The sequence below is a fragment of the Myotis lucifugus genome, unplaced genomic scaffold (assembly GCF_000147115.1).
Source record: "Myotis lucifugus unplaced genomic scaffold, Myoluc2.0 scaffold_203, whole genome shotgun sequence".
Taxonomy (NCBI): domain Eukaryota; kingdom Metazoa; phylum Chordata; class Mammalia; order Chiroptera; family Vespertilionidae; genus Myotis; species Myotis lucifugus.
The window spans coordinates 563,854-576,883 of NW_005871251.1; the positions used below are offsets into that span (position 1 = coordinate 563,854).

Here is a 13,030-nt window from a genome sequence, read left to right on the forward strand (position 1 = left end):
TGCTTTCCTGGAGTCCTTACAACGAAGAGCAGTTCCCCAGGCAGGACAGGCAGTTACTGAACAGTAGACATTTACCAGCCATAAGAGCAGACACAGGCCAGGGTCCCATGATGAGTCAAGGTCCCTTCCAGCCCACTGAGGAGGCAAGGGGACCTCAGGACTTGAACTGAGATGTCATCACAACTTCATAACCAGAGGCAAATGCTTCAAGGTGCATGGCCTTATTCTTAAGTCCATTAAAATGTGGCTCCAACCCCACAGCCCAGCTCTAGCTCTGGTCAGTACAGCCTATCTATTCAGATTCTCCGTTCAGGTCACGTCTCTGACAAACAAGGATTCCACTAGGAAAGTAAAGCAACAAAAGAAAAAGAGAAGCTCTGGATCTCCAAGAAGAAAATAAACACAATAAATGCCACTGGTGAGGCAAAAAAAAAAAAAAAGGAAAGTACTTGAATAACTAAAGACGGTAGGGCTGGTTGGGCCCTGGGCAAATACAGTTGTGTCTAGAGCAGAAATTCTTAACTGCTATTCACAGACCTTTTCGAGAATCTGAAGAAAGCCATAGACCTCTCCCTGGAAAAACGCACACCTGCTCATCCGCACACGATATTATTTACAATATTTGGAAACACACAGAACCCATGATGTCCATCCCTGGACTCCAAGTTAAACATCTCCAATACCCGAGGCTTCTTTCTGAAGGGCCAGCTTCTATTTTGAGCTCCAATCACTAACAAGGTCCTCAATATGCCCAAAGAGCCAGCCCAGGAAGGGAGGCAACAGGAAATAGCTCCCACGCATCTTCTGTGACCTGAACAGGGACTAGAAACTCATTGTGAGGAAGAGGACCATCCCTCTGAACTGAAATGAATAGGGATTCGTTCTTCATTGGCTATGTTTTGAAAACAAAGGCTTTTGTCTTATTTTAAACAAAGAGCCGTTGAGCAGGAAGGCATCTGGCCTGGAGTCCATATGCCTGAGTTCTCGCGTAGCTGTATCACTAACTAGTTGCCTGACCTAAAACATATTACTCAATTTTGTCATCCGCAAACTGGAAGTTTAAGAGGGCTTTTACTTTATTCAATAGATGGGACCTTAAGAAATTCTGAGGTAAATAAAATTATATAGAAATCTAAATGTTTTTACATATATGATAAGGATCTCATAAAAACTTTCATAAATCATTTTGTAAAGGAAATAATCACTGATTTTTAGCATAAATCTGGATTCTAATATGTGCTAGCTATGTAGTTCATGGAGTGATTAAATATAAAACTAGTTCATCTGACAACTCTTTCATAGAAAATAGCAAAGATAACTCCTGACAATTTGTATCATTCCGATGTAAAGAAATGCCCCCAATTTGGAAAATGTCTTAACACTAAAGTAAATAGTGATCGCAAAACCTACATACTTTATGAGACATGAATGTCACATTTGCTATTTCAGTGTGGTTTGTGTAAAGTGACATTTTCTGATAGAATAACCTGAGATCAATCTGGTTTCCCTGGCAATTTCAGTTCTCTCTTAACTCTGTGGATAACAGGTTTTCATTTTAGAAAGGAGGTATTTAGAGAGAAGAAAGAATTAACTAGAAAAACACCAGTCTCCAAGGCCATTTACAACAGGAGCAAATAGTTCTATAAACGTCAATAATTCCTAAGAGTTTCACTGTATAACAACCTAATCAATGGTGATGTTAGGGCACCCAGAGAGATGCCGCTCTATAAACTCTATTTATTAAAGCAGAAACATCTCATATGTTTTCATATTAATCATTTCAGAAAAATGGTTAATTTTTTAACACCGTTTTACCTCTTAAAAGTAATAGTTGTGTGAAAAATTTTATTTGTCCACAATTCCTTATTTCCTGATAATGAAAAATAGATGAGATATCACTGTAGGTTCTCTAGCCACATATAAATGTGTAACAGAAAAAGTAATCTTTTGATGATAATAAATCACCATAAAATTTGTTTTGCTTTAAGTGCCTGAATTACCAAGTATGATGTAGAGGAGGAAGGACTTGATCTGGTATTTTAGAGTGTTTTACCAACCAATCTGGATAATTCAGCCTTTAGAGGGCAGCTTTCTCATTCTTGGATCAGCTATCTATTTGTCTTTGCACAGTGACATGCAAGTGTTTTCCAAAAAGCAGGAGCCAATGGGGTGTGGTTGGAATAACATCACATATAAAAGAAGTGTCAGTGAGTCTCTTTCCCAATTCTTACCTGTTTCTTCCAGAATCTCTGAATCCTTTAGCAAAAGGGTTTCGGTCAATTTTTAATCTGGTGATCTGGAAACAAACAAAGAAGCATGAATTATATTTTCATTAATGGACTTCTTTTTTGGTTGCTCCTAGAAAAATAAGAAAAGGCACTCTGTTAATAACAGCTAGTGTTGTTATTTCATTTCCTTTTAGTTGGAGCTTTAAATGAAGTTGATATAGGACTAAGGCCTGGCACACAGATGTCCGACCCAGCTGACCCTCTTCTCCCTAAAAACAAGGTTTTTCCCAGTATGAGTCCATAAACTCTTTTTCATTCACTTTTGTTGCCCCAAAATGGTGATAAAGGTATTGAAATGGAAAACTGGGTCCATGGTACATGATACACAGGAGGCCCCTAAAAAGTGGTTATTGAATGAGTGAGTAAATGAATAAGTGAGTAAGTGAATGAATAATGAATGAATGCATTCAGCCAAGCCAATCAGGAGGAATCACCAAGACAACCTGCCTCATCTGAAGGATCCAAATAATTGGCTGCATTACCCATTTTACTTAAGTTGTGTCTTCGAGCCACTAGGGATTATTTCTTTGATGACCTGAAATGGTCTCATAAAAGACACAAGAAGTAGCTATTCTTTTGTCAAGGCTGCACCCAAAGGAAAAGCTAAAAACGTGTGACTTGAAGGGGGCAGAATGCAACATATCTCATTCAATCTCCAAGGCTTATAAGAGAATCAGAAGAAATAGAGAGGCAGTTTCATAAGGCTGAGCACACGCAGCAAAACCATGTGACCCAGCTTAAACAAGTCCTTAGAAGCTATCTGGTCAACCTCCACTTAGTGCATTAGCTCCTCTCTATCATATCCTATCCTAGTTCTGTCAGTCTCCGCAGTGGTTGTATGCATTGTCCTTGTGCCTCTAGACTAGAACAAGCCTGACCAACAAATTCCATATGTGCTCTAATGTTTCTGCTTTCAGCCTTAGTCATGGGATGCATTTTGATACCTTCATGTCTGAACCAGATGTGAATGATTCTCTATATTGAAGCAATAGAGACTTAGGGGTGGAGGTTGGGGAGCTCAGGAAAGGAGGGAAGGCATGCTCAATGGAAAGTCATTCTAGAAATAAGAGAATCTCATTATTTGATATCATCTTTTTCTGATAATTGCAGAACTTATCGCTGGGATAGTTCCAGTTCTCTCCAGTGTTGCAAATCTACTCAAGACCCTCTTCCATAAGAGCAGAATTTCCCAAAGCCACAGTCTTTAAAGGACTTTAAAATGCAATGTGAGATTCTGATGAAAAAAAACTTGAAAGTACCTGTTATTTTCCCCCTCCTCAACATTCTTTGCCTCTAGAATGACATACTAATAATGTAGCACTAAAAATGCAGCAAAAACAATTTTACATGTATTTTATAGACCAGAGCAGGAGCCTGAAGCTTCGGCTTTCCAGCGTCTACTGTCTGCCCTCTGAATACTGAATTGAGTTTAAAGACTGTCACTGCATTCTGTTCTTGACTTAAAAATCAGTTCTTTCTTCCTCCATAATCCACAGCAATAAACCACACACCATATTTTCTTTTCAAGTCAGGGTTATAATATTTTATTTTCTCTTTCAAGTTGGCTTATCCTGTTCGACCCATTTATGATAGGGGTTTATGATATATGATTGTGCTGCTGTGTTTCAGGGACCTCCACAGACCTTTGTAAATATAACGACATTCTATTTCATGGGCCTGGTAGAAATGGTTGAAAACCTGTTTCACACAATTCACTGGATCTCAGGCCAAGGGGCCTGTACAGAAGTTTAATAGACAAATGCCACCAAATGTTAGGGAAAACAACATCTCTATACTTGTTTCAAAGTTTTTAATGTGAGATTCAGAGAACTTCATGAAGAGTGTGGTTGTGCTACTCATTACTGATTTATTATCAAGTGCCTTTTGTGTGCAAAGCACTGTGACAGGTAGTGCAGGTGGCAGAATGGTGGTCAGTACATGGCTGTTACTGTCTTTCCTTCCAACCCAAGGAGCTTATAATCTAGGAAAGCAGACGTGCACTAATAATTACAATGTAAAACAGAAGGTGATTGGGTTTGCCATAAAGCTAGAGTGCTGTGAGTGCTTAGAGAATGTAGGGATTATTCCAACTTGAAGTGCTCTGAGGTCTTAGGAGATAACATGTGAGATGCATTTGAGTGGTTCATTTTCAACCCTACTCCATCATTACATTTATCAATTAGACCCTAATATGGTTGTCTGTCTGTATCACCCCACCTTAGACCAGGTCACCATCATCTATTGACTAAACTACTCTAACCTTCAGATTGATCTTCCTTCTTCCCTGTCCAATCTCTTGTTTACACAGCAAACGAAGTGATCTTTGTTAGCATGTAACTGGATCATGTCATTCTCTTCAGTGACTCCCACTGTACTCCATGCCTGGCCCCACCCACGCTCTGCTACCCCTGGTTCACGGGCTCAAGCCCACTGAGTTACTCTCAGTGTTGGAATGTGCCAAACTTTTCCTGCTCAAGCCCCTCACACTCACTCTATCTCCAGACAAAAATGCTCCTTTCTGTATTCTTCACATAGCTAAGTCTCACTCTTAATGTCATTTCATGAGAGAGGTCTTCCTTGATCACTCCTCCAAAATAGCATGCTTCTACTACTCCTTTTTTAAAATATATTTTTGTTGATTTCAGAGAGGAAGGGAGAGGGAGAGAGAGAAACATCAATGATGAGAGAGAATAATTGATTGGCTACCTTTTGCATGCCCCCCACTGGGGATTAAGCCCACAACCTGGGCGTGTACCCTTGACCAGAATCAAACCTGGGGGTCCACAGGCAGCTGCTCTATCCACTGAGCCAAACTGGCTAGGGCCTGCTACTCTCTTTAACTGCACCCTCTTTAATTCAGTCTTTACTCTTAACCTAGTTGGCAATTGTACATTTATTTTTTTTTTGTTCACATATTTACTATTTATCTCTTCCCCTGCTCTACAGGTAGGAACCCTATCTGTTTTATATACATTTTATTAAGCAGGATCTAATATGACATGCTATTCATGCTCAGTAAAATATTTGTTCAATGAGTGAATATGGGAGGGATGGAGGGAGGGAAGGAAGGACGGGAACGAGGGAAGGGAGGGAGGGAGGGAAGGGGAGGGAGGGAGGGAGATCACCGGTCCCAACACCATAACAAGCCTTGAAAACTACAGACCAAACAATTCCCTCAATCCTATTTGCTTTCACTGCAGGCATTACAGACAAAAGTCTTAAATGTTCTTCCAGTGAGAACAAGATCCATTAGTAGCTTCCCGTGCAGCCAAAGCTACTCTACGGGAGTTATATGCAAACTCGGTCCAGTGATAATGAGGAGACATGGAAAATACAGAGGTTATGGAAGAATTTTTGTTCACTGATTTTATTTCCATAACCTTACACTGATTGGTGCAGTCTGAGTTATTGGAGGCTGTGGCACATAAGGGAGTGGCTGCTGGCCTGCCACCATTCATTTTAATCATTTTCACTGACTCTTTTTGCCTAGTAACATAGAGGCAGTTAATAAATGAGATATACCTCACAACGCAGAGTGCAGACATAAATAACACAACCTACAAAGAAAGTTAAATCTTGAGTATGGTTTTTACAGGACAGGGCCTGCCCTTATTAACACTCTCTTAGTTATGCTTATTTTTTATCATCCTGCTTGAAGGGTATTCCACTGGGATTTTTTTTTAAACCTTAGCCCGTATGAAAAAGAAAATTCTACACTGATTTGATTGGAAAGTTACGGTAAAACTGGCTCACTAGTTTAATATATAATGAGTGACTCAGAAATCCTATTGGATTTGCTTACACAAACCTGGCTGTGGTTGCAGACTTCCTAGCTGGTTCCTGTAGCCAATTCTCATCAAGAAATAAGACTGTGTTACCTGAGGAGAATGGAGCTATATCTTTTTGGAAATCTAGTTTCCTGTTTGGGAAAAATAAAAAACCCTCAAGGTTCAGCAGGCTTTTTCCCCCTAGAGAAGACAGATTCTGTAATGGAAATTTCCTGCTAATTCCATGAGAACATGTTGGCATCAGCCTCTTCCAAGAAAACACATAAAGTGTAGAGTCACCTTTATTCCAACCTCTACCACCTTATTCTCCACGATGAGATTCTGGGCATGGGGTACCTTCCCCTCTGCCACAGGCTGGCCAAGTTGGCACACTGTGAGCAAATAGCAGTAATAATAACTTCAGTATGCTAGCAGCCCCGGGAGTCTATGGGTCAGTCCGAGAGGGGGGAAGGAAGAAATGGGAATAGGGGAAAGAAAAGCATAAGATATTTCATGAAATAGAAACTCTTTCTTCACACTTTACTACTATTTATATCCAAAAAAGCAGAACCACAGATATATAAAGACAGTGGTAGTAGAATGGTGTTGACTAATCATTCAGCCATTTTTCAAGGAAATATTCAGAGCTCTGCACTATGGGACAGACACAAATGTCTTAGAATTATGGAGATGGAATTGTCCTTCATCTTAAATTAGTGGTTTCTGGGCTTCACAATTCTAATTCCCCCTTCCAATATTTGAGAGATCAACATTGACATTCCAATTTTTTATTCTACCAAGTGAAGGGAGTTAACGTCCACTATCTCTTGCCATCATTATTTGACACTCTAGCATCAAAAAAGTTGAAAGGACAAAAATAAAAATTGTACAGTCTATTAAAATGAATGTCTACATATATGAAAAGTCTCTACACTGTCTCTATTTTTCTCACCTTTCAATGGACCATAAAAACCTTCTCCATTGGCTTGAGGACATAGAAACACTGATTCAGACCAAACCACCGATTTGCAAATGAGAATACTGAGGTGGAGGGATTCGTCAAAGGCAGTGCAATTCATCCGCTGCAGAGCTGGGTCTACTACTCAAGTCTCTTAACTACCAACCTGGTGTTTTCTACCATGTCTCACTGTTTTTTGTAGAACATTCAACCTTTGTTTTTAAAATGCTTAAAATATTGAGAGGAAGACTGAACAAACATACACAGGTCAGCAAATAGGGTCATGAGAGAGGTACACTCACTAACACTTTCATGAGGGAAAGCTCATTTGCACCTGAAAAAGTAAGGAAGGTGGTGGGGGATAGTATTTGCACCAAACTTGAAGAATAGAAGGACGCTAGACAGATAAAGATGAAGGGGGGCGCGCATTTCTGCAAAGACAAGAACATAGTCAAAAGTAAGGCAGCTGCAAAGTACAAATAGTAAAATTCTAACTAGATTGCTGAACTCTTGTGGATGCTTAATGAGGATTAATTAAAAATAAGCTTAGAAATGCAGTTGGTAATTGGCACAGGGGACCTTAATTGAAAGACTTGGGATCTTGGACTTTGCTCCCAAGGCACTGAGGAGTCATTGACAATTTCTGACACAGAAATGATGCAGTGAGAGCTGTGCTTTTGGAAGATCCATCCGGCAATGAGACATTGAGCTTGCAGTCCAGGTGACTCTGCCGGGTGCTATCACAACACCCCAAGGTTGGGAGAAAAGGGGCAGGTCCAGAACAAAGGCAGAAGCAATGAGATTAGAAAGAAGAAAATACTGCATCAGTAGAAGCATCAGAGTTTAATGGTAGATTGGAGGTGGGAGAGTCAGGTGTCCAGCCTTGGTGACAAGATGGAAGTCAATAGAAAGCATTGTTAACAATGGAGAGGATGGGAGGAGACACAAATGAATAGTATAGGTTACAGTGTTTTGTTTACCAGCAACAAAACACCATGTTCCCACCTCTCACGGATGGACTTGCTAAAACTACACTGGTCTAAAATATTGTGGGGGTTTAAACAAGTTTACAAACGTGAACATTCATAATTTTTAATAGTTGAAAATCACATGTCTATTGCCCCTGTTTGATAACGATAAATTGCTCCCAACCCTTCATTTAAAAAACACATGCAGGGGGAAAGGAGGGAGAAATTATAAATTCAGAGCTAACAGAAACCTTAGAAAGCATAAGCCAACTGCTCATTTTGTTGAAGAAGAAATTGAAGCCCAGAAAGACACAGAGCCCAGTGACACAGGTAACTAGTGGGAAATTTAGGACTAAAGCCCAGGTCTCCAAAAGTCTAGCCCATTGTTTTCTGTGGACAAGACACCTTCTTTAGGAAACTGGGTAACATTTCATTTCAATTCTGCTCTCCTACTTTCTTCATTGTGTTACTGCAAACAAGCTCCTGAGAACAATAAACCTACCACTCATTTTTTTCCTCTTTACTCTGATAGGCTTCCTAACCATTCTCTTAAAAAAAAAATATAAGGAGTTTGGCCATAAAATATTAATTGTTCTCATTCTGGAAGGTTGAGGGCAATAAAAACACAGTAATAGGTGCATATAGCTCACAAAAGAGAACCGTTTATGCTGCCCAGCATCTTCGAGACAAGTCTGAAAATTATTGTTCGCTCACAGCTCTCTTACAGGATGCAAACCTCAAGATTCCTGGGGGAAAGAGCTGAGGTTAGTTTGCTTTATTGTAAGTCACTGCATTATATTAAATCATATCTATGCAGCCAAAGGGAATGTTAAACAATCGTGCTTGTTGATTTATCCAGGGACGAGGCTTGTTAAACAGGCAAAAGCTGTTATCTTGACTTCAAAATAGTCAGAATTGAGTATGACTCATCTATTTTGAATGTCAGCACATCATGAATTCACCAACATGACACGAGAACAGAGAGATCAAAGTAGTTACCTATTGATTACAATATCTTGAAGAGCCAACGCAGCTCTTCCAATTCCCAACAATCCCCTTTCTCCTTAATGAGCAATTCTTTTTTTTTAATTCTCATTCGAGAATATGTTTTTTATTGATTGTAGAGAGAGAGGAAGGGTGTGGGGAGGAGGGAGAGAGAGAGAGCGCGAACGCACTGATCGGTTGCCTCCAGAACACGCCCCGACTGGACATCGAGCCTGAAATCTGGGCATGTGCCTTGACCAGGAACTGAGCTGCTATCTTTCAGTGCATGAGATGATGTTCCAAACTACTGAGCCACACTGGTCGGGGCTGAGCAATTTATTCTTTTAAAATGACCTCTACTTCCCACGTTCCTTCATGTCTATGGACCCAGTCATTTAGCAATGTCTGACTGCCATTAATTGGGCGCCAGATTTGTGTCAGTGACTTTAGACATGTTACCTCGTCTAGTCCTTGTAGCTCTGTGAAGCTAGAACATCTTCAGACCAGGAAACAGGTTGAAAGGGGGTCAGAAAGGTGTTGAAGGTCATACAGTTCATCAATAGAAAAGTCATAAATCAAACCAGATATGTCTGCTGTCAAATCTCATTATCTTAATTATGGTTTCCCACCCCTACCAAACCACCACAGGCCCTACCCCAGTCCAGATATAGACAAAATATTTATACAGTGAGAATGTACTCAGACACAGGACAATGCCTATGAGAGAAGTTTGAGGAAGAGAAAGGGATTTCAGGTACCCGTGTTCAGTTTCCTTTCATTGTCAGTGATCTGTGGCTTTCTAAGTTCAGCCTGAGCTGTGATAGTGACCCTCCTGGTCTCCAGAACTGATCTTAATGAGTTCATTCATCAGTGTCCACTAAATATGTATGGAATGAATGGACATATTCCTGACATTAAAACATACAGATCTTAGGGTGTAGCTGGTGATCACAGGTAAATTTCATCTGAAAGTGTAAGTGAAGCCGTGGATCTTAAATGGAATTTTAGATGCCTGTTGACTCTAATGTAGCCAGGTGCTGGGATACATGGAAAAGTGCAGATAAGAGGGAAGGAATGGATCAAACCTCAGAACTTGCAAATGAGAAACACTTGCCAGGATGTGGTAGAGATTATAAACATGGGTACACATACAGAGAGACATGAAGATGACTTAGGTTTGCTCCTCCTGGGCAAAGGTTTGGTCTCTGATCTAAATCAAGACCATGCCAGCTGCTCCTAGGCATTCCTGCCTTGTCATCATGGGTGCCTTGTGTGCCCTGCAAGCCTGCTGTCTCTCATTCCATGCTCCCCAGTGCCATGTGGAAGGACAAAGCCTTTCTTACCAAAGCCTCCTGAATAAGCTCTTTTAAAAGGAGATACCGCTAGGAACTCTCAAGGCAGCCTCTTACCTGCTGGTTCTGATAGGCTGTGACCGTGGTGAACACAGTCTCAGGAAAGTTGAACGTTTTCACTCCATCCCCAACAGGAACAGGTTTTGTGGGTGAAAGGTCGCTGCTGAAATCCTTGCGAATCACATGAACTCGAGGCTGGTATTTGTGCATGGAGTGCAGAATGATCTGGAATGAGAAGGAGAAACATTAAGCCAAGGTTGACTCTAAGGTCCCTACATCTTTTCAAGCTCTCATGCAAATAAAATCACAGAGTAGAAGCATTTTAGAAAGAGTACAGATTGGGGGTGGGAAACCAGAAATCAGGGGGCGAGATGTACAAGAAACCAGAAATCGGTATACTTGCCCACCACAGACAGGATTAAGTGATTAGAAAGCATCACATGGAACCATACAGCAGATTATCCTGATCATGGGCGGTGGATGCTTGCTTTAACTGGGTAAATGCTGAATGACTGCTCTGGTACCAGAAGACGTCACTCCACTAAAAGGTCCCAGACCTCTGCCACACAACAGTGGTTCCCTCCTGCTTCAAATTTGCAACATGGGCTCACGCTGTCTTTACATTCTACAAGCTATTATTTGCACTTTGTTACTGAATTTATAGACATTCTCTTATGTCACGTGAGAGTGAGTAGTGTAAGTACATTATCCCTTCCTCAGAAAATTGTCATTTCCTTCAAGGTAGGAGCCAGGGTTTTAGCTCCTTCAATCTTCCCATAGCACCCAATATGGATCATGGCATTCAGTGAAAATTCAGTATATGTTTTACTGCAAAAGGTAAATTGATAGCATCAGGTGATCTAATTATACCTGGAAAGCGTTAGGGCCTATTCTTCTCTTATAAATTCTTCTCTTGACAATCAGCCAAAACTGTCACTTCAGTTGTTTCCCTGTGCATTGTTCTACTGAATGTTGTGATTTCTTTCACCATTCCTGTATTTCTGTCTCTGAATTCTCCCCTGACTAGACTGTGAGTACCTGGAGCACAAGACTTCTGTCTAATAAACACAACCTGAGGCATAGCAGACATTTGCTAAATGTTAGATTTATAATAAATGAAATGTCACAGGAATAAAAAAAAACTTTATGCTTATTTTCTTAAGATGACTTTGAGTGGCATGGAGATTCTTATTTTACCTGTTTGCAAAAGCCTGGGGCTAGTCAGCTCTAAAGCAAAAAGGGGAAGAGCAGGGAGGAGGAGGAGGGAGATGGGATTCTTTGACTTACATGTCCTTGATCATCCAGTTCATTGTTGGTCAGCTTGAGTTTGTCGAAACTGACCACCTGTCTCATCCAAGTGTCTCCGGAAGCTAGAGAATCAGGGTGTATATAAACTCTTGGTGGCACAGGGGAATCAGCGTTGCCAGCCACCATCCACTTGGAGCTATGATACACGTATCTGAGAGAGGGAGAGAGGAGAATTCAGAGATGTGTGCAAAGAGGGAATAGCGGTCCAGAGAGCAAGTAGGGACAGGAGAGAGGAGCAAAGAGATGACAAGAATGGAGAAGCAGTACACAAAGAAAAAGAGAAGGAAAGATAAGGAGAAATGGAGAATGAGATGGGGTGGGGGGGAGCAAAAAGGTGTTGTGGTTAATGATCAAAGCTGCAGCTCTCACAAGAAAAACATTCTCACAGTCCTTTTTCTTTCTTCTCCCTCTCCTTGCCTTGCACCCCTGTGTGCACACAGGCATCCTTAACCCACGTGCCTAGCTATGGAAAAGGTATTTTACTGCAACCTTTCACCTTCCAAATGCAAACCATATAATCCGTTGGCCACTTGTTCAGGATTTGGTTCCTTATTAAAAACATCTTCCATATCGTCCTATAAAACACAGCCATGTGCAGAGACCCTCCAAGCAGCTCACTTGTTAACCATTTCCTTGCCAGGGATCTTGATTTTGAGGCATTTCTAGGAAAATGGAGGGTCTCTGCCTTAGTGCAACCATCCTCAGAAACAACACCAAGTCTTCCCAGTGTTTTCTTTGATGAACTCTATTTTGAACGTCATCATCTCCCACATTATTTTCCCACAAAGCCACTGGAAATGAGATGCTGTTGGGTAGCAAAGGAGGTCAGTTTTCCAGACTTTGCCAATTGCCCTGTAGTTCTGAAGGGTGCTCTCCATGGATCTGACACTTCCTGTTTCTTAGTAAAGGAGCTTGTGGGCCCTGGGTCCTGGCAAACAGAGGCACTCAGTCCAAATCTCAACTCCCAAGATCCTCTAAAAAGATTAGAAGCCTCTCCCTTCTTAAGTCCTGCATTCAAGACCACTTCTCTCTGGCCCAGCTCTCTGACCCACCACACTAGTCCTGGTCTTCACCACTCATCTCTCTCTCTCTTCCAAATTCATGGATTTAGGGCCAAGTTCTCAGGCATTTCAAAAATCAGCCATGATTCACTGGTTGGATTGAGATCTCAAGAGATCAATTAAGCCCCAACTTATTTCAGACAAGAACTCCATGTGAGCAATCCAAGAGACATGGAGACTATGTTGGCTTTTCATGACTTTGAAGGAAAAATATTTAGTAAACTCGCAACCCATATTAATGAATTAAAACTCTCCCTAACTAGATGTTCTTCTTGAGGTCTCACCCAATTCTCCTATTCTTTTCCTCCACCATCCACAGGGTGGTCCATCAAATATATGATTGA

The 13,030-nt window shown here is 41.0% G+C and overlaps 1 protein-coding gene across 4 annotated transcripts in view; it reads right to left on the reverse strand.

Annotated features, from left to right (window-relative positions):
• TBX15 (T-box 15) overlaps positions 1-13,030 on the reverse strand; it is a 90,889-nt gene that overhangs the window by 25,275 nt on the left and 52,584 nt on the right. For all 4 annotated transcript variants that reach the window (XM_023761232.1, XM_014463241.2, XM_006097465.3 and 1 more), the window contains exons 4-6: positions 11,605-11,776; positions 10,375-10,542; positions 2,232-2,296 (exon numbers count right to left, since the gene is read on the reverse strand). In XM_023761232.1, coding sequence (XP_023617000.1) covers positions 2,232-2,296; positions 10,375-10,542; positions 11,605-11,776 — 405 coding nt within the window. The remainder of the gene's footprint in view (positions 1-2,231; positions 2,297-10,374; positions 10,543-11,604; positions 11,777-13,030) is intronic.